The sequence below is a fragment of the Lissotriton helveticus genome, chromosome 1_2 (assembly GCF_964261635.1).
Source record: "Lissotriton helveticus chromosome 1_2, aLisHel1.1, whole genome shotgun sequence".
NCBI lineage: Eukaryota > Metazoa > Chordata > Amphibia > Caudata > Salamandridae > Lissotriton > Lissotriton helveticus.
In genome coordinates this window covers 38441376-38462611 of record NC_136058.1, presented here as the reverse complement: position 1 = coordinate 38462611, position 21236 = coordinate 38441376, and the positions used below count along the sequence as shown (strand labels likewise).

General features: G+C 48.1%; 1 protein-coding gene across 1 annotated transcript in view; it reads right to left on the bottom strand.

Annotated features, from left to right (window-relative positions):
* Positions 1-21236, bottom strand: part of ERICH3 (glutamate rich 3) — a 594366-nt gene that overhangs the window by 329250 nt on the left and 243880 nt on the right. The window contains exon 8 of the mRNA XM_078668660.1: positions 2447-2627. Coding sequence (XP_078524786.1) covers positions 2447-2627 — 181 coding nt within the window. The remainder of the gene's footprint in view (positions 1-2446; positions 2628-21236) is intronic.

Below are 21236 nucleotides of genomic sequence, written 5' to 3'. Positions count from 1 at the left end.
TTTATTAATAAAGTTTTATATAACGTGAACATGATCCCGGAGGATATTAGAGCGCTTTACAATAGGGTTGAAGGAAGGACAAATGCAATATCGATAACAAGTAATATTAAGAAATGAGAATGCTCACATAAATACAGGACAAATTGAGTCACAAAGAGTAATACAATAAACAAGTATATAGCGGGCTGCGAAGGGGGGCACACTGTGCTGTAGAAACGAGCAGTATCAAATGATGGTAGAATGGTTGCAGGATCAATGACTTTGAGCATGTGAACCTAGCTCAATTAAGGTAAGAATGTATTCATTAGGAATCTTTTGGCTTCCAGTTCGGAAGCATTGAAAGCAGTCGTTGAGGAGATTCTGCATACTTCCGGTCGAAGAGAGTTCCATATCTTTGAGGCAGCGCCGGAGGAGGCTCAGTGACAAGTTCTCTTTTTGTGAAGGATGATTGGTTTCAAGAGAAAAGTGTTAGCGCTTCTTGAGGCTCCACCACCACAGGATAATTCAAGTTTTTGCGCTAGGTCCCTGGGAGTTTTGAAGTGAAGGGCTTTGTGTGCCAGAATGGCAATCTTTAACTGTATTCGAGCTTCGTAGGGCAACCATTTAAGAGATTTTAGGACTGGGGATAAGTGTTCATTTCTTTTGGTGCCTGTAACCAATCTAACCGCCGCGTTAAATGATGCCTTTAGTTGAGCCAGTGTGTATTTGGGAAGGCCACAGAGCGTAGCGCTGCCATAGTCTAGCCTTTGCAAGACAAGCGCTTGGACGACCTGCTTGAAATCAGTTTGTGGAAGGAACGGTTTGATGTTTGTAAGTGCCCTCATCAAGTGGTTAGCTCCCTTACACACATTGCTGATATGTTTTTTCATATTCAGGTGCTTGTCCAGGGTGATTCCGAACGATTTGGCCAACAATGATCATACGGACTGGCCATGGAGGTACAAATATCCAAGTACTGAACAAGAGGTACCGAATTTCATGAATATATGATATCGCACGTCTGAGAAATAACCCGATAAAGAGGGTGAAATCTGCACCCCCAAATGAGGGTCCAAAGAGCACAAGCTGCGAATCCCAACTCAGCATACATATATCTAGGAATGCTGACATAGCATACAAAAGATATTCCACATAGAGTACGGAACATAGAATTGAAGATATAAACTCTTGAGCCTGAGCTCTTCGGCAGAGTAAGCAAGCTTCAATACTTGTATATTCGGTATCAATAAAAAAACAAACACAAATAAACAGCTGATAAAATTGTGTCAATGACAGAGCTGAAGGAGAAAGGCACGACTTTTGCGCCAAGCAGTAAATAGTAGTCCAAAAAGCCACATATTGTGGAATATACTGTAAAGAATGCAAACTTTATTGTTAAGAATTCTGCAGAATAAATGCACCACTGTAATCATAGCTGACTGGAGTGCGGGTCATGTAAAAACAAGTAAAGAAGCGCAAGGTTAGTTAAACAACTATAACTCTTTCAGTAAGCAGAAACACCACACTTGCTGCAACTAGAAAAATACATATTGCAAACCTGTGATTTATAAACACCTTTAATACACAAGTCAACAAGAAAGAAAGCAAGCAGAGGCTTCAAAGACATGGCTGGATGTCTTTGTTACACCGTGCAGCTCTATATCGCCGTAATGCCGAATCATAAAACAAATGAAAAGCATGAGAGAGAGGGTATATGGAGAGATGAAGGGCACCATTGGGGAGTGATAGTGAGAGAGCATATGGAGAAGCAGGTCAGTGGGATTAGCGGGATGCCAACAAAGGTTGTTACACGGGTTCTACCAATGCTAAAGCTGGCCCTGAGCATAGTCATAGACTAACGTTTTGACAAGCTTGATTTAAACATACCAGACAATACATAAGATGACACTGGAGTCTTTCACTTGCTAAATTACTGTCTTCCTTGCTGTTGCACCGGCTAGACACCGTTAGGCAAGCATCACTGGCAGTGCTGCTCCGACATCCACTGACAGAAATGCAAGAAGTTTGTAATGCATATACTTTTTAAAACTACAGGAGAGTTCCACACCAACCCACAAAAAAGGCTTATTCTGGGGAAAAGTCCACTTCGATTCCAAGTTTAGCAAATTTGATTCAATTCAAAACAGCCTTTTTTCCTTTTAAAACATTTTTTTTTTTTAGCAAAACCTTTAATGGGATTCAAGTCAAAAAGAGAAAAGCTACTTTTTGTACTCCCAAAGAACATTTTTTTTCTTGATAGATTTGAATAAAAGCTGAAATCACGAAACTAATGTAAATGTGTCAAGCAAGTGTTAAATCTTGTTAACCATGAGTATAATCACTTTCCTCAACTCTAACATGGGGTACTCAGCAGTCTGATGTGATCAATAGTGGCATTGTTGTCCTACAATTCTTTACCACTACACTTGGACTGTCATCTATGTAATTACAATACTAACATTCTTACCTCCTTCTAGTAGGCTACCTTTGTAAATGCAAAGGTTTTCACCCCCACAGTGCTGCTGAAAAACCTTTATCTCCTCTTTGTAGCCGATATCATCATGAGATAACCGCACACTTTTCCCAAGGTAGAGCATGGTAATAGCCACGTTACTGTGTACAACCGTTTTATGAAACCTGACAGGATCCTAAGTGAAAGAAACAGAAAATGAATTCATTATGCAGTAAAGAGGAACAAGCAATTACCATCTAACATATTGATTGCATGTCACTAAACTGAAAAGCCATCCTAAGTGAACAAAACTGACAATGCTCTGGATAAATAACATTTTCATATTGAATATAGTTGAATATCACATCTGACAATAAAATTCAATTTCGAGAATCGCTTCATATGGTATCTTTAAATATAATTCAAAATCGTGAGTATTGATTGTATGATATTATTTTATAAAAATACCAATTCTAGCTTTATTTCATTTGGTATAGTTTGAGAAACTTCCTAATACATGTATAGGTGAGGGTCTTGTGAGAGTGAAACATCTATTATACGCAACGCAACCATATGTGTCCATCTAAGCGCGAGTGAGGAGGAAATTCGTTTCAGAGCTAATTTCAGACTTTGGACGTTCCGAAGTGCAGTGTAACTTAGATGACCAGCATAAGGAACTTTGTTTGATGCACACTTCAACTAATCTTCAGCTTCCACTGGTAATTCTTTTCAAGATAGATTCACTTTGATGTATTGGGCTGCACAACATTTCTGTCCTCAACATTAAGGGGCCTTCCAAAGTTCAATTCAATACACGTCTGCTGTTCTTGGTATCAATGTTTGTAGCCACAGGCCGCCAGGAGAATTCGGTTTGCTCAACAGGCAAATGTGTCAACTTTCTAGATACTGTAGACTACAATTCAAGCATTGCATCTTCTCGATACTTCCCCTGTCACAATCAAAGATTTACAATTTTGTGACAAGAAAAATCATATATTAAAGGCGACAGGTGTAATTTTGGCAGCAATCATGCATAAGTAATAACGGAGCAGTTTCTTACCTGTAACCAGCCACGGCCGGTGGTAGGTGTAACTGCAGGGCGGTGACGTAGGGAGGGGGAGGGGCAGGGTGAGGGGTTGTAATGTATGGATTACGGACTTTAACAGGTAAGTAAACATATAAATAATAAAACGAATTTCGTTGCGCCCACTGCATCGCATTTGGTGATGCAGTGCACACAACGAAATTTGTTTTATTATTATTAAGTCCTTCTGTGCATAGACACTTAAGAGAGAATTAAAGACAAAAAAGGCAGCTTGTACATGCAAGGCTACACTGTCCAGTAATTCAACTAGAGATGCAAAGGATATTCCACCAATATCATATTCAGTACAGTCTGCCCAGTTTCACCCATAGAGAAACTTCCCCCTTCACAAAATCCTTGGAATGATAGAGAGGAAGCGATGGACAGACAAGCCCCCCATAGGCTGCCATTATGTGGTTTAAAAAGGGATACCGTGCCTTTAAGGAAACTTTCCAGAACTCTCGGTATCCCAGAATGCACAGCAACTCCCTCCACTTTCAATTCTTTTTGGAGGTGTATAAAGCTAGACCTGTAGCATTCATTATTTCATCCTTTTCTCCACCAGGGAGGAGGGCGGGCGCTTATGACTATAACAGAGATACCCCTACTACAGAACTGGAGTTACAGGTAAGAAACTACTCCTTCTGTAGTAGGGGATCTCTGTGTATAGTCATAATCTAGTGAATAGAATGGCAAGCCCATCCCCACAACCAAACCAGCGGTGGAGGAAAAAGACAACACCACTACTGTGCAAACAGATTTCGTAACAAAGCCTGCCCAACTTGAGCATCTGCTCTGGCATCAGAGTCCAGACAGTAGTGCTTCGCAAAGGTATGGACCGACTTCCACTTGGCAGCCTTGCAGATCTCTGCAATGGGCACATTACGGAGCAACGCTGTTGTAGCTGCTTTGCCCCTGGTTGAATGAGCCTTAGGCTTACCCCCTAAGGTCTTATTAGCCTTTTGATAACATAACTGGATACAGGACACAATCCACCTAGAGATGGACTTTTTAGAGGTAGCAAGACCAGTCCTGACCAACCCATAGTTGATAAACAATTGGTCTGACCTACGTATATCTTTGGTTTTCTCCAGATAGAATTTCAGCACCCTTCTGACATCCAAGGAATGAAGAGACCTTTCCGCTGGAGTGGAAGGATTCTGAAAAAACGTAGACAAAGTTATAGTCTGGTTAACATGAAAATCAGAAATCACCTTGGGAAGGAACTTAGGGTGAGTACGCATCACAACCTTAGCAGCATGAAATACAGTATAAGGTTCCTGGCAACACAATGCCTGAATTTCACTCACCCTGGGGGCTGATGTAATGGCCACGAGGAACGCCGCCTTCCAGGACAGGTGCTTCAGCTAAGCCTTATGAATAGGTTCAAAAGGCTTCTTCATCAACCTGGACAGCACCACATTCAGTTCCCACGAAGGCGAAGGAAGCCGAACAGGAGGAAACACTTTCTTCAAGCCTTCCAAAAAATCCTTTATCAGGAATATGGAAGAAGGATGTCTGTGAAGGGCATTTCCTGTAGGCAGTCAGCGCAGCGAGATGAACCTTAATAGACTGGAAATTAAGGCCAGACTGCGCCAAATGCAAGAGGTATGGAAGGATGACATCTTCCTTGCATGTCGTTGGATCATAGTTCTTAGACGTGCACCAGATGCAGAACCTCTTCCACTTGTAAGCATAGGAAGTCCTAGTGGAAGGACACTTAGCCTCCTTCAGAATGTCCATACAATCTTCAGGAAGATTCAAATGGCCATATTGTACTATCTCAGGAGCCATGCTGCCAAACTCAAAGACGAGAGGTTGGGGTGCACCCTGAACTTTGTGAGAAGGTCTGGCCAGCACGGCAGCCGTATGGAAGGAGAGACCTGTGAAGCAGGTCCGTGAACCACCACTGTCTGGGCCATTCCGGAGCAATGAGGATCATCCGCGCCCTGGATTGGGACAGCTTGATGAGCACCGCCGGAATCAGGGGAAATGGGCGGAAAAGCGTATAGAAAGCTGTTCGACCAGTTGATCCATAACGCATTCTCCGGAGTCCCCTGCTGGTAATACCTGGATGCGAAGTCTTGGCATTTGCTGTTGTCGGCGGTGGCGAACAGATCCACATATGGAGTGCCTCACCAGACGTCTCTGAGCACTTTGTCGTTTAATACCCACTCGTGGTTTAGCTGGATCAGTCTGCTGAGTGCGTCCGCCTGAGCATTCTGCACACCTGGCAGATGGGTAGCCGTTATCGTCAGTCCTCTGGCTAGCAGCCAGTGCCAGATCGCCTGCGCTTCCTGTGACAGAGTGCGCGATCTCGAGCCCCCCTGCTTGTTGAGGTATTACATCGTGGTCGTATTGTCCGTCTGTACAAGCAGAGAGTTGGTCTGGAAGGACGGATGAAAGGCCTTCAGTGCCAAGTGAACAGCTCTGAGTTCCAGGAAATTGATGTGGTACGTGGACTCCGTCGGGGACCTACGTTCCTTGGATCTGTAACTGTCTGGAATGCGCTCCCCAGCAGTGGAGAGAAGCATCCGTCACAATAGTTTGCGTAGGAATGTCCTCGTGGAACGGAACCCCCTTGAAGAGGTTCTCTGCTGTAAACCACCATCTCAGGTACTGCTAAGCGTGCAAAGAAAGTTGTACCCAGTTCCCTCGCCTCTGGTCCCACTGATCCTTCAGACATTCCTGCAGCGGCCGCATGTGTAGGCGTGCATGTGGAGTGAGGAAGATACAAGAGGCCATCGACCCCAGTAGAGAAGACGCCGTCCTCACAGTCGTAGATGGAAGAGTAATGAGAGCCTGAGCCTTCCGAAGGATCGATAAGCGTCTCTCCTCCGAAGGAGACACGCTTGCTGACAGCGTATTGATGGATGCTCCCAAGTACTGTAGGCACTAGACTGGAGTCGGGACAGACTTGGACATGTTTATGTGCAACCCCAGCTGGGTCAACAGAACGGCTGTCCTGTTGAAGTGCAATTGCGCTTCCTGGTAGGTGGAGGCTTTGATCAACCAATCGTCCAGGTAAGGGTAAACAAACACCCTGTTCTTTCTCAGGTGTGCAGCCACCACTGCCATGAGTTTGAAAAAGTCCTGGGCGCAGACTTCAGTTAAAACGAGAGTACGGTGTATTGATAGTGATTGGTGCCGACTCGGAAGCGCAGGAACCGCCGGTGTTTCCGTGAAATGGCACATGGAAGTACGCATCCTGCAGATCTATCGCGCAATGCCAGTCTCCCCTTTGTAGCTGAGGGTAAATCTGGTGCAAAGACAGCATGCAAAACTTTTCCCTGCGAATCCATTTGTTTGCTTGTCGCAAATCCAGAATGGGCCTGAACTCGTTCTTGTCTTTCTTGCATACCAGAAAGAAGCAGGAGTAAAGACCCTTTCCCCTTTGAGATAGAGGGACGTCTTCTATCGCCCTTTTTCGTAACAGGGTATCTGCCTCCTCCTGGAGCTCGCGCAGTTGAAACTGCAAGCAAACCGGTGGACTCGCTGGAGGCGGACTGAGAAAACGAAGACTGTATCCATTGCAAACAATATTCAGCACCCACTTGTCCTGAGTAATTTTTCTCCACTCTGCCAAGTAATTTTGTATGCTTTCCACCACCGGAGCCGGTAACGAAAGAGGGGGAAGTAGCGGAGGAGGACTGCTGACCACCTCTGCCCCTCTGGCGCTTTTGTAATGGCCGCCGCTGGTACTGCTGCTGCTACTGTTGCTGCTGTCCAGCCTGCCGACCTTGCCCTCTGCCCTGCGCACCGTAACGCCTTTGGAACGGGCGGAAGGGCTTTCTCTGTTCCTTCGGCATCTCCAACCCGACAGCCATCAGAGTTTCAGCCTCTGCCTTTATGCGGGCCATCTCCTCATCCGCATGTTTGCCGAACAGGGTTGCTCCTGAAAACGGTAGGTTGGCGACCCTCTGCTGCGCCTTTGGCTTCAGTGACGTTAGACGCAGCCAGGCGTGGCGTCGCAGGTTGCTCCCATGGCAGTACCCGTGGGCTGCCAAGAGCGAGGAATTCGTCGCCGAGCTTATCACCTGGTTCGAGACCATCATCCCCTCATTAATGATCTCTTGGAAATCCTCCCTTCTATCCTTGGGAAGGTGTTCCAGGAACTGCTACAGGGACTCCCATAAGGCCCGGTCGTAACGGCCCAACAGAGCCGAGGCACTCGCGGCCTTCATAGACGTGGAGGCCGTACCACAGACTTTCCTGCCGGCCGAGTCCATCAAGCGGCTTTCCTTGTCAGGAGGCACCGTTAACGACGGGGCGGTGGAGTGCTGTTTTCTCGCCGCCGCCACTATCACCCAGTCCGGTACAGGGTCCGAGCGAAGGAACGCCGGGTCTGTGTCCAGGGCCCTGTATTTATTTTGCGGCCTGGAAGGTGCCGATTTTGTAGGAAGCGCTCCAATGCCAGTTCTTAAAGCCTAGGCATCAAGGGCAACAAGGGGCGGGACAGCTGTTTCTTATGCAGGGTCTCGACGATGACTGAGGTCGATGGCGTGGGCACCTTGAGTGTAATGCCCAGTTTCGCCACCCCACGTAACAACACCTCTTGGGAGGAGACGATGTCGTCTACTGGAGACACCCTCGTCCGACAATGTAGGCGAATAGTCCCGGGCACTGGACGAGTCCGTGTGGCGGGACCTAGACCTGTTCCTCCTGTGGCGCCGTCTGGACCTTGTGGAAGAACGACAGTCACTTCTGGATCTGTCCCTCCGCCTGGAGTGAGATCTCGACCTCCTTGGCCTCGGTCTGTCCACTGCCCGTAAAGGAGGGAGCCTAGGACGTGGAAGCCCCGTAGGTGGTGTCGGGAGATGAGGCAAAAAGAGAGACCTTGGCGGAGGTGGCTGTGGCGGAGGAGGAGGCTTATGAGGAGGGGGAGGAGGCGGTGGTGGCGTAGGATTACGCGGAGGAGGGTCCTTGGGCAACGGGGGAGGCGTAGGCATCCTGGGCCGTGAAGGCGAAAAGACCTGGGAGTACTCCGAGCCCGGGGGCTCTACCACTCTCCTTCTTTTCTGCGCCGGTCTTGATGGGGGTGACCTAGAGGCCGACATCCTTGTGGACGAGCGACGGCGCCGCCGCGACCGTGGGCTCGTGGAAGCCGAGGAAAGGCTGACTACAGAGCCCTGGGACTCCATCCTGGTCTTAGAACGCCCCCTAGACGTCGATTTTCTCCTTCTCGATGCTGACCTCCTCTTCGATGTCGAGCGTCTCGGCGTCGATCGTCTTCTCGACGTCGATGATCTTCCTCTTCTCGACGTCGAAGATCTTTGTCTGGACGTCGCGAGTAGACGCCGAACGGCGGTGTCGCCTCGACGGCGAGTGCCGGTGCCTTCCAGACCCTTCACGACGTCGATGGCGTCTCGACGACGAAGCGGTCCTCGACATTACCTTGTCCGAGGTCTCGACGTCACTCCCCTCGACGTCCACCCAGAGCCCTGGGGAGACGGGGAGCAGACGGTGGTCATCCCTCTCAACGTTGACGCTTTCGACGTCGACGGAGACCTGGGCCATTTTCTGGCCTTCTCTTTCCTGGGGAGCCCCCCAGAGGCCGAAGTACGGGCAGAGGAAGAGGCCTCTCCATGCCCAGACCCACCTTGATCTTGCCTTCTTTGCCCCAGTCCTCGGAGCGGAGTCTTCTCCCTGTCCTTCAGGGTCCTGTTGGAGAACTGCTGGCAGATCTTACAATCCACAGGGACATGAGAATAAGGGAAACAGAGGATACACACTCTGTGTGGATCAGATTTGGCCTTCTTCCTGGCACACTCAGGACATTTGTCAAATAAGGAAGGCATATCTGACAAAAGAGTGGCCAAACTCACCAGAAAACTCCAGCAAAGGGAAGAAGGAACAAAAACACGTCAAGTGAAACACTCTAAACACTTGAAAAGTGCAAAACAATTAGACAAAACACCCAAAAAGGGAGAGCTCAATGTCCCAGGTTCCTGCTAGCAGGAGCCGGAAAAAAGAATTGAAAATGGAGGGAGTTGCTGTGCATTCTGGGATATCGAGAGTTCTGGAAAGTTTCCTTAAAGGCACGGTATCCCTTTTATAGCCACATAATGGCAGCCTATGGGGGGCTTGTCTGACCATCCCTTCCTCTCCATCATTCCAAGGATTTTGTGAAGGGGAAGTTTCTCTATGGATGAAACTGGGCAGACTGCACTGAATATGATATTGGTGGAATATCCTTTGCATTTCTAGTTGAAGTACTGGACAGTGTAGCCTTGCATGTATAGGCTGCATTAATTCTCTCTTATGTGTCTATGCCGGACTGCACAGAAGACAGCTTAAGAGATTATTTTTTATTGTTCCGGGGTCCCCGCACATGAGCGGGACTATTCACTAGATTATGACTATACACAGAGATCCCCTTCTACAGAACAACATTTCTACTAAAAAACAACCAACAACAAAAAACATCAACACACACATCTTCAGTGCTTTTTGTAGACTGAAATGCTCTACAAAGCCTGAAATATTCCCTGGCTTTGTCTTTGCTTTCCTCATAGCCTCTATTAAAAGTCTACTTGTTGTCGCAATAGGGTCTTCGGATAAAAGCGCAAATCCTATCTACCTGAAGATTACTGACAATTAATATTTGTGTTCATTTTATTGCAAGTACTGACTAAGGATAAGCTAAAGTGCTAGAGTGGCTGATTCTGATGCAACCAACACATATTCAGTTGCCGGTTTAATTAAAGCAGTTACTGGAGGGGGAGATTGTCAGAAACTGTCAACTGCGGCAGGAGAGGACTATGGCAACATTGCACTAAGAAAAATAATAGGGTTTCTTGAAACATTCATGACAATTACATCAATGGCTCACTTATCAGATATGGATAGCCTGGAAAAAAACATACCGGCTAAAGGGACGGTCCATGGAAGAGAAAAAAACTGTTACCTTTACCTGTCCTGCATCTCTAACCGTCACCAACATTGGACTTTGTAAAGACGTTGCTTGAAAATGTATTGTATTATCATTAGTCCAATGGCCCCCTTAAACCGTCATAACAAGACTGAGATTACGAGGAAAGGTCTTAATTAAACTGTAGAAATACTTGGAAGGCAGTTCCTAAGAATGTTTATCTATAGTCCACAAAGGTTCCAACATGCAACTGCCACAGGGCCTCAGTAGGCGTCTACAAATTTAAGTTCTGGGGATGAAACAACTACTTTACTATAGTTCGACAACTTGTTCATTTTACCATTCGGACTATAGAGAGATCCTCCATTAGAGGACTATAGAGAGAAACTCCATGAGCGGACTATAGAGAGAAGCTCCATAAATGGACTATAGAGAGAAACAATTAATGAGTCACGTTTAGCAGTTTAAGTAAATACTTGCTGCACTCCACGAAAATCAGGACTGCATAAGATTAAAATGCAGTTTTAAGTCGATAGGGGGTTGTAAGAAGGCTAGTTTGACTCAGCGAGAAGCCTTCACGTCCTTAGCATTACTTGGCTAAATGAGCATGCATTACAAAGATCCCATTTTTGTCTTTGTATGGGAGCTTACCTGCCTGTTGTTCAGAGGCACTGAATGCTCAGAGTGATAAAGGTTTAACTTATCGATCATTTACAAGTGCGATATCAATGAGTATTCTTAGTATTGCCTCAGCATTATAGTGTTGCTGATTGGGCTTCTCCAATTAATGCATTCAAACAAATGGAACAATCTAAGCAGGTGAAGGTGTTGACTCTACCAATCCTTATCCCACCTGTGATTTCTTTATTTTGTGTTGTTGAATTCTTTATTTATTATCACAAAGGCTGTGGTATTGTTTCAATACTTTGAACATGCCTACAAGATATTTGTATTATGATTATAATTTTCAATAATGCTTCTCAGTTAGAAAGCTTTAAATAGAATCTACTGTGCATTAGAAGTAATAGGTGGTACATGCTAACAAAGAGAAGAACATAAAAGATGACAACATAAAACTGACATAATGATCACAATGAGAGTCTCAATCAATGGAAGTTTTAGGTCAGTGGGTTTTCTGATCTTGGTCAACCAGGGTCAATACAGAGTGGTTCAAGGGCCAGTACAAATGCACCCAACCAGAACTTCCATTTTGTCCAAGTTTAATTTTAGCCAATAGCTACCCATCCAATCCCAAAACTGTTTCAAATTAAGTGCTGGATTTCGATGTCGGACGGACCTGTGTCCGTCCGAAATCGATTGGGTACTGGGACTGACCGACCTCCTGTCGGCGGTCCCAACCCAGCAATTGGGTCGCAGTGCTATTCTTTACAATAGGAGCATGCCTTCCGACCGGAATACATGCTCTCATTGTAAAGAGAAGAGGTGCAGTTCATCCCTGCACCCCGTGACAGGCACCTCAAGGTGCCTGATAGAGGGTGCAGGGATCAACAGGGGGGTACCATAGATGCCCCCTCGGTCACTATCCGGAGGACCGCCATCCGAGGGGGCCCTGCAAGGGACCCCCAAAATTGACTTCCAATCGCCTTTCTGTGTCGGAAAGGCCGGCAGAGAAAGGCTGTCAGAATCAGACATTGTAATCCCTCAGGTCGAAAGAGCAGCCCCTGGGATTACAGGAAGTTTTACGAATGGCAGACAGGCTCTCCGAGCCTGTCGGAAGCCATTCGGAAATCCAGTTTGGATTAATTTCAAACCAACTCCACCCAAATGGGTCGGTTGGAAATGATTCCAAACTGCTGATTATGATGTCGTAGGAACGGATCCGACTGACGGTCGGGGCTGTTTCCTATGGCATCATAATAGGCCACTAAATTGTTTACAGAACATTACCCCTAGGTGACAAATAAGCTGGACATCATCAGCAAACACATAAACAAAACATCATGGAAACATACACGTTTGGGAAGAGTTTCGACATAGATGTGAAATATGGATGGCAACAAGAAGGACACATGGAACACCACACTCAAGATGGATGAGGAAATAAATAAATAAATAAGAAAAGAAACATGAAAGAGTGACATCTTGCTTGACAGGAAAGAATTGAACCAGCTAAAAATCAGCCTTGATAATCTGATTTTCTAAAGCAAATTTAACAGGATAGTGTTGTCACAGTTGTGAAACAAGGCTGACCATGACCTTCTCATGGTCAACTCCTACTGACCCCTCTCACTTCTCAACCTATATTGAAAAATCCTATGGAAGATTCTTGACGACAGGATGATCAGAGTACTGCTCCACTTGACACATCGAGATCAATGCTGGTTTGTGCCTGGACCTCAGCACTGTACCCAACATCAGAGGGCTGTTCCACATAGATATTGAGAAAGCTTTCGATTCCTTAGAGTACAGTTTTCTTTGGGCAGTCCTGTTCACTATGAGTTTTGGTCCTGGCATTAATAAATGGGTGCAGCTTCACTAAGCAGCCACAACAGTTTCAGTCAGGACAGGATTTGTGATCTCTCATCCTGCTGCTGTTCGTGCTGCCCGTGGAGACTTTAGCATGCCATGTTCACCACAATGGCAAAGAGATGGGGTTCCTATCCATTGCCACACACTCACTATCTTGCTGTCCGCAGACGACATCTTTCTAATCATGCAAGATCACACCCGCGCTTGCTGTTTCTAAATGTGGTGCTTCGCAGTTTTGGGGCAAACTCAAGCAAGTACATAAATAGGCTAAGTCCTGCCTCTTCCTGTTGATGGAAGGGGGCGTTGGATCGTTGCCCCCTACAATGGTCCAGAGGATCCCGTGAAGCACACAACTTTTAATTTCCCTGGGTGTATAGGGAACAACAGGATGTGATCCAGGGTATCTTTGAGAGGACACTGACAGCATGAATATTGATAGGAATTTGTTGTTATGTTATGTTATGTTAATTATTTATTTATAGAGTGCTCGTACGCCCGCAGGCTTCATGGCGCTATTGAATCATTAGAACACAACACAGCATTGGGTACTTAAGCAGGAATAAGTCAAATCCTAGTTCAGTTGCAATAAGCTTGTCTAAAGAGCAGAGTTTTAAATGCCTGCCTAAAATCAAGAAGATCCCCACTCTGTTTCAGGGTTAACGGCAGGGAGTTCCATAGGAAAGGGGCGAGGTATTGGAAGCTACTGCCGCCCTGACGCTTTTTCCTGTATGCTGGGATTATCAGTAGCTCTTGTTGAGCGGATCGAAGGTTTCGTGAAGGGATGTATTTGCAAACTAAATTCCGAATAAATTTCGGGCCTTTGCCCTGCAAGGCTTTGAAAATGATGCAGCCAGCTTTGAACCTAGCTCTCTGAGCCACTGGTAACCAGTGGAGTTTTTCCAACCCTGATCTAATGGATTGCCATTTAGGTTGTTTAAAAATGAGCCTCGCTGCCTGATTTTGGGCATATTGCAGTCTCTTCATCTGCCCTACAGGAAGGCCAAGATACAGGCCATTGGAGAAATCAAACCGTGATAAAATTAAAGCAGCAATTGTCTGAATCAAGGCTGAGTGAGTTAAAAATTGAGATATTTTCTTTATCTTTCTCATTTGAAAGAAACACGTTGAAACTACCGTCCCTATATGATTTTTTAGTGAGAGATCCTCACTGAGGGTCACCCCTAAACTTTTAACTGTGTGGGACTTAATCGGTGGAATACCCATGTTAGGTGGCCAGAAGTGGGGACCCCAACTAATCTCGCTCTTCCCGGGCAGGATTAATTCCGTCTTGCCCGGGTTGAGTTTGAGATAGTTTAAGTTCATCCACTTCTGGATATGAGACATGGTGTCTTGGAAGTCTACCACAGCAGTAGAGGAGTCTAGTGCAAAGACCAATTGCAGGTCATCTGCATAATTGAAGATTGTGACTTTATGGTTTTTCAGGGAATACAGTAGAGGACGTAAATATAAATTAAAAAGGAGTGGGGAAAGAGATGATCCCTGAGGGACACCACAGGTGGAAACAATTTTTGGAGCTGTAAATGACCCTAATCTGACTGACTGAGTCCGTTCTGAAATGAAAGACTCTAGCCAGCTCAGAGCCGTGCCCCTGATGCTGGCTTGCTCGACACGGTTGACAAGAATGGTGTGGTCAACCGTGTCGAACGCAGCCGACAGATCAAGGAGCACCAGAGCCTGATGGACGTCTCTGTCTGCGTTGGATCTCAAGGTATTCTGTTGCAGGCTGCCACTATCGGTTATGAATCAGGTGGCACTCGCCAAAAAGGTACTGCTACCAAGGATGAAATATTTATATACAAAACATCAGGTTGCAAGTTAACTACACTTTTTCCAGGCTCTCTCCTTACTATTGAAAGAATTGGTGTGGGGGGTGAACAGGAGAAGGGTGACCCTTGACGCCTTATGCTTTTCTTTAGATAGGGGAAGAGGCACTGGGAGTCCCTGATTTGGAACATAATCTGGTAGCACAGCTCGAGAGTGTTTTGGGATGATTCAGAAAAGGCACTTCCTTCGAACTTGTGTATCTATAGGGTGAATCGACTCCTGTGAATGGCTGCGCAAGTGTTTAACAAGAAGTCAGAGCCCTGGCTGCTTCCAGCCCACTGCATGTAGCCCAATATCAACATATATTTTTCTATGGGAGCTCATGTGTTTCATACAACTGGCTAAGAAAGAGGACAGATTTCATTGGACTCTAGTTGGCATACAGTCAGTGGATCGCTTATACGACTCTGGTTATCGTATTCCCTTTGATGAAATGTCACAGGAGTTTTTACTTTCGCCGTGGCAATTTCTGACTCATGCTACACTAACCAAATCCATTGCACACAGCTGGGGCGGGGTGGGGCTGGGCCACTGACAGAATTGCTAATGCAACAGATGTCAACAATGGGGTTTCTTACAATGGCTACAGAGCATAAGAAGGAGTAGTTTCTGTCCGGTAACTCCAGTTCTGTAGTAGGGGTATCTCTGTTATAGTCATAATCTAGTGAATAGTCCCGCCCATGTACGTGGACCCCGGAGCAATCAAAAATAATCTCTTAAATTGTCAAAACATGCAGAACTGCACAGACACTTAAGAGAGAATTTAAAGACAGATAATGCAGCCTATATCCACAGGCTACACTGTCCAGTACTTCAACTAGAAATTCCACCAAAATTCATAAACAGCACAGCCTGTCCAGATTTCTCTAAAGAAAAAACCTTGCCTTAACAGCAAAACCCTCTGGAATGATAGAGAGGAAGAAGTGGACAGACAAGCCCCATAGGCTGCCATTATGTGGCTCAGAACAGGATACTGTGCCTTTAAGAGAACTTTCCAGAAGTCTCACAGTATCCAAGAATGCACTGCAGGTCCCTTTTACTTTCAGTTCTTTTTGAAGGCGTAACACGCCAGACCTGTCGCATTCCTTACATGAATATCTCTCTCCACCGAGGAGGAGGGCGGGCGCTTATGACTAAAACAGAGATACCCCTACTACAGGACTGGAGTTACAGGACAGAAACTACACCTTCTGTAGTAGGGGATCTCTGTGTATAGTCATAATCTAGTGAATAGAATGGCAAGCCCATCCCCACACCAAAGCGGCGGTGGAGAAAAGAGAAATAACACCACTACTATGCGAACAGATTTCGCAGCGAAGCCTGACCAACCTGAGCGTCTGCCCTGGCATCAGTGTCCAGACAGTAATGCTTAGCAAAGGTATGGACCGACTTCCAAGTGGCAGCCTTGCAGATTTCTGCAATTGAAACATTACGTAGCAAAGCAGTCGTGGCAGCTTTGCCCCTGGTAGAATGAGCCTTAGGTTTACCCCCTAAGGTCGTATTAGCCTTTTGATAACACAATTGTATACAGGACACGATCCACCTAGAGATGGACTGTTTTGAGGTAGCAAGACCAGTCCTGACTGATCCATAATTGATAAACAATTGGTCTGACCTACGAATATCCTTGGTTTTATCCAGATAAAATTTCAACACCCTCCTAACATCCAGGGAATGCAGAGACCTTTCCGCTGGAGATGAAGGGTTCTGAAAAAACATAGGTAAAGTTATGGTCTGGTTGACATGGAAATCAGATATAACCTTTGGAAGAAATTTAGGGTGAGTACGCATAACAACCTTAGCAGCATGAAATACAGTATAAGGTTCTTGGCAACACAGCGCCTGAATTTCACTCACCCTGCGGGCCGATGTAATGGCCACAAGGAACGCCGCCTTCCACGACAGGTGCTGCAACAAAGCCTTATGAATAGGTTCAAAAGGCTCCTTCATCAATCTGGACAGCACCACGTTCAATTCCCATGAAGGCGAAGGAATCCGGATAGGAGGGCACACTTTCTTCAAGCCTTGCAAAAAATCTTTGATCACAGGGATCTGGAAGAAGGAAGTCTGTGAAGGGCATTTCCTGTAGGCAGTCAGCGCAGCGAGATGAACCTTAATGGAATGGACATTAAGGCCAGACTGCACCAAATTTAGCAGATACGGAAGGATAACATCTTCCTTACACATCGTCGGGTCATAGTTCTTGGACTTGCACCAGATGCAAAATCTCTTCCACTTGGAAGCGTAGGAAGTCCTAGTGGAAGGTCGCTTAGCCTCCTTCAGTATGTCCATACAATCTTCTGGCAGATTCAAATGGCCATATTGCACTATCTCAGGAGCCATGCCACCAAAATCAAAGACGAGAGGTTGGGGTGCACCGTGCACCATCTGCCCCCCGAACTTCGTGAGAAGGTCCGGCCTGCACGGCAACCGCATGTGAGGAAGGAGGGACCGGTGAAGCAGGTCCGTGAACCACCACTGCCTGGGACATTCCGGGGCAATCAGGATCATCCGCGCCCTAGACTGGGACAGCTTGATGAGCACCGCCGGAATCAGGGGAATGGGTGGAAAAGAGTACAGAAAGCTGTTCGACCAGCTGATCCATAACGCATTCCCCAGCGTCCCTTGCTGGTAGTACCTGGAGACGAAGTCTCGGCACTTGCTGTTTTCGGCGGTGGCGAACAGATCTACGTCTGGAGTCCCCCACCTTGCGAAGACTTCTCTAAGTACTTCGTCGTTTATGACCCATTCGTGGTTTTCCTGAATCAGTCTGCTCAGTGCGTCGGCCTGAACATTCTGCACACCTGGCAGATGAGTAGCCGTTATCGTCAGTCCACTGGCTAGGAGCCAGTGCCAGATCACCTGCGCCTCCTGCGACAGAGTGCACGATCTCGAGCCCCCCTGCTTGTTGAGGTAATACATCGTGGTCGTATTGTCCGTCTGCACAAGGAAAGAGTTGGTCTGGAAGGACGGATGAAAGGCCTTCAGTGCCAAGTGAACAGCTCTGAGTACCAGGAAATTGATGTGGTTCGTGGACTCCGTCGGGGACCACGTTCCTTGTATCTTTAAGTCTCCGGAGTGCGCCCCCCAGCCATGGAGAGACGCATCCGTCACGATAGTCTGTGTGGGAATGTCCTTGTGGAAGGGAACCCCTCTGAGGAGATTCTCCGCTGAACACCACCACTTCAGAGACTGAAGAGAATGCAGAGACAGTCGTATCTTGTCGTCCCAAGATCCTTTCCTCTGATCCCACTGATCCTCCAAGCACTCCTGCAATGGTCTCATGTGCAGCCGTGCATGTGGCGTGAGGAAGATACAAGAGGCCATCGACCCCAGTAGAGAAGACACCGTCCTCACTGTTGTAGATGGAGTGGTCATAAGAGCCTGAGCCTTCCGAAGGAGGGATAAGCTTCTCTCCTCCGAAGGAGACACGCTTGCTGACAGCATATTGATGGAGGCTCCCGAGTACTGTATGCACTGGACCGGAGTCGAGACCGACTTGGACATGTTGATGTGTAACCCCAGCTTGTTCAGGAGAACGCACGTCTTTTGGAAGTGCGCTTGAGCTTCCGAAAAGGAGGAGGCCTTGATCAACCAATCGTCCAGGTACGGGTAGACAAACACCTTGTTCTTCCTTAGGTGTGCAGCTACCACTGCCATGCACTTCGAGAAGGTTCTGGGCGCAGACTTCAGCCCGAATGGCAGTACTGTGTACTGATAATGATTGGCGTCGACTTGGAGTCGCAGGAACTTCCTGTGTTTGTGTGCAATGGGCACATGGAAGTACGCATCCTGTAGGTCTATAGCACATAGCCAATCTCCCTGTTGCAGCTGAGGATAAATCTGATGCAACAACAGCATGCAAAACTTCTCTCTGCGAATCCACTTGTTTGCTTGTCGCAAATCCAGAATGGGCCTGAACTCGTTCTTGTCCTTCTTGCGAACCAGGAAGAACCGGGAGTACAGACCTCTTCCTCTTTGAGACAGAGGTACGTCTTCTATCGCCCTTTTCCTTAACAGGATATCGCGCCTGGAGCTCGCGCAGTTGAAACTGCGAGCTGACCGGTGGAATTGATGGAGGTGGGCTGGTGAACTGAAGACTGTATCCATTGCAAACAATATTCAGCACCCACTTGTCCTGAGTAATTTTTCTCCACTCTGCCAGAAAAAATTGAACGCTTCCCCCCACCAGAGCGGGTAACGGATGTAGGGGAAGTAACCGCTCAGGGTCGAGACCCGGCTGGACCTTTTGTTCGCTGTAGCGGACTGCTGGGCTCCTCTACCCTTCTGGCGCTTCTGGAAGGGCCTACAGAACTGCTGCTGTTGTTGTTGCTGCTGTCCGGCAGCCTGCCCTCGCCCTCTGCCCTGTGCCCCGAACCGTCTCTGGAACGGGCGGTAGGCCTTCTTTTCTTTGGGCTTCTCCAACCCAACAGCCGTCAAGGTCTCGGCCTCCGCTTTCATGCGGGCCAGCTCATCGTCCGAATGCTGGCCAAACAGGGTTTCCCCCGAGAAGGGCAGATTGGCCACCCGCTGCTGAGCCTCCGGCTTGAGTGATGTGAGCCTGAGCCAAGCATGGCGCCGTTGGTTGATCCCATGACAGTACCCATGGGCCGCCAAAAGAGACACATCAGCAGCCGTGCTGATGACCTGGTTCGATACCAGTATCCCCTCCTTCAGGATCTCCTGAAAATCCTCCTTCTTCTCTCGTGGCAGGAATTCCGTGAACTGCTGGAGGGACTCCCACAGGGCACGATCATACCGCACTAGCAGAGCCGCATCGCTAGACGCCTTCATAGCCGAAGATGCCGTCCCACAGGCTTTCCTGCCCGCTGAGTCGATCCATCGGCTCTCCTTATCAGGAGGTATAGAAGACGGGGAGGTAGAATATTGTTTCCTGGCCGCCGTCACTATAACGGAGTCCGGAATCGGATCCATCTGCAGAAAAGCCGGGTCAGAATCCGGGGCCCTGTACTTCTTAAGGAGCCGGGAGAGAGCGGCCTTCGTCACTGCTGGTGTGAGGAACAGCTCCTCCGCGGGCTCGACCAATCCTGGCACTAGAGGTAGTAAAGGGCGAGACAAATGCTTCTTATGAAGCGTCTCAAAAAATCACGGACGTCGTGGGTGTTGGCGCCGTCACCGTGATACCCAACTTTGCTGCACCCCTCAGGAGAACATCCTGGAATGTGCTGATGTTGTCCACTGGAGACACTCTCGTCCCTGGGGATTCCGACAAAGTTGGTGAGTAGGTCCTGGTCCTCGAAGAGTCCGTGCGGGACCGTGATCCGCACCTCCTGTGGCATCGTCTTGACCTAGTTGAGGACCTGTGACGACTCCGCGATCTCCCCCTCCGTCCAGGGGTGGGAGACTTTGGCCTGGCTGGGGCCCTCGGCCGAGGGGTCCCCTTAGGAGGAGTCGGATATCGTAGCAGTGAAGCCGTCCTCGGAGGAATCGGAGGAGGCTTGTCCGCCGGTAGCTGAGGTTGAGGTCACGGTGGAAGTGGTGGAAGAGGAGGCGGGTTGGGAGCCCGCGGAGGAAGCCCCCTCGGCAAGGGAGGAGGGGGTGTAACCGACTTCGGCCTAGAAGGGGTATACACTACTGAGTACACCGAGCCCGGTGATCTGCCTTCCTTTCTAGGCTGGGACGTTGGAGAGTCTCCCATAGGCACCTGGCGCCTGCTAGACTGACTCCTGGCGCCAGAACTCCTTCTGCGCCTTCTTGGCGTCGAAGAACGGCGACCCGACGGCGAGCGTCGGCCCCTCGACGGCGAACGTCTCTACCTCGACGGCAAATGCCTTCGCCTCGACGGCGATCTCCTTCGCCTCGACAGCGACCTCCTTCACCTCGATGGCGACCTCCTGCGCCTCGACGGCAATCTCCTCTTCGACGTCAAGGATCCCCTCGACGACAACCTTCTCCTCTTTGCCGACGGCGAATGGCGGTGTCGCCTCGACAGCGAGCGCCTACGCCGGGCCACCTCTCGACGTCGATTACTCGACGCCGACGAGGACGACGACGAAATCGTCACCGGAGATCTCGACGGCGGTCTGTTCAGTTCCCCCGACGCCGAACGTCGACGTCGCTTCGACCCAGAACCCTGGGGAGACCGGGAACAGACTGTAGTCATCCCTCTCGACGCCATAGTCGGTGCAATCGACACAGACGGAGAATGGGGACGTTTGCTGGTCTTCCTGCCCTTGGGGAGCCCCCCAGAGGCCTCAGCATGGGCAGAGGAAGCCCTTTCAGACCCGCCTTGTGCCTTCAGTCTTCTGTCCTCTAGGCCCTGAAGCCTGATCTTCATCCTATCTCTCAGGGTCCTGCTAGAGAAGCCCTGACAAATGTTACACTCCTCTGGGACATGAGATGAGGGAAGGCAGATGATAAACACCTCGTGTGGGTCCGATTTGGCCTTCTTCCTGGAGCACTCTGGGCATCTGTCAAACAATGCAGGCATATTGACAATCAAAGAGTGCCCCAAAAAACACACAAGGAAGAAAAACACCAAAGTACTTCAGAAA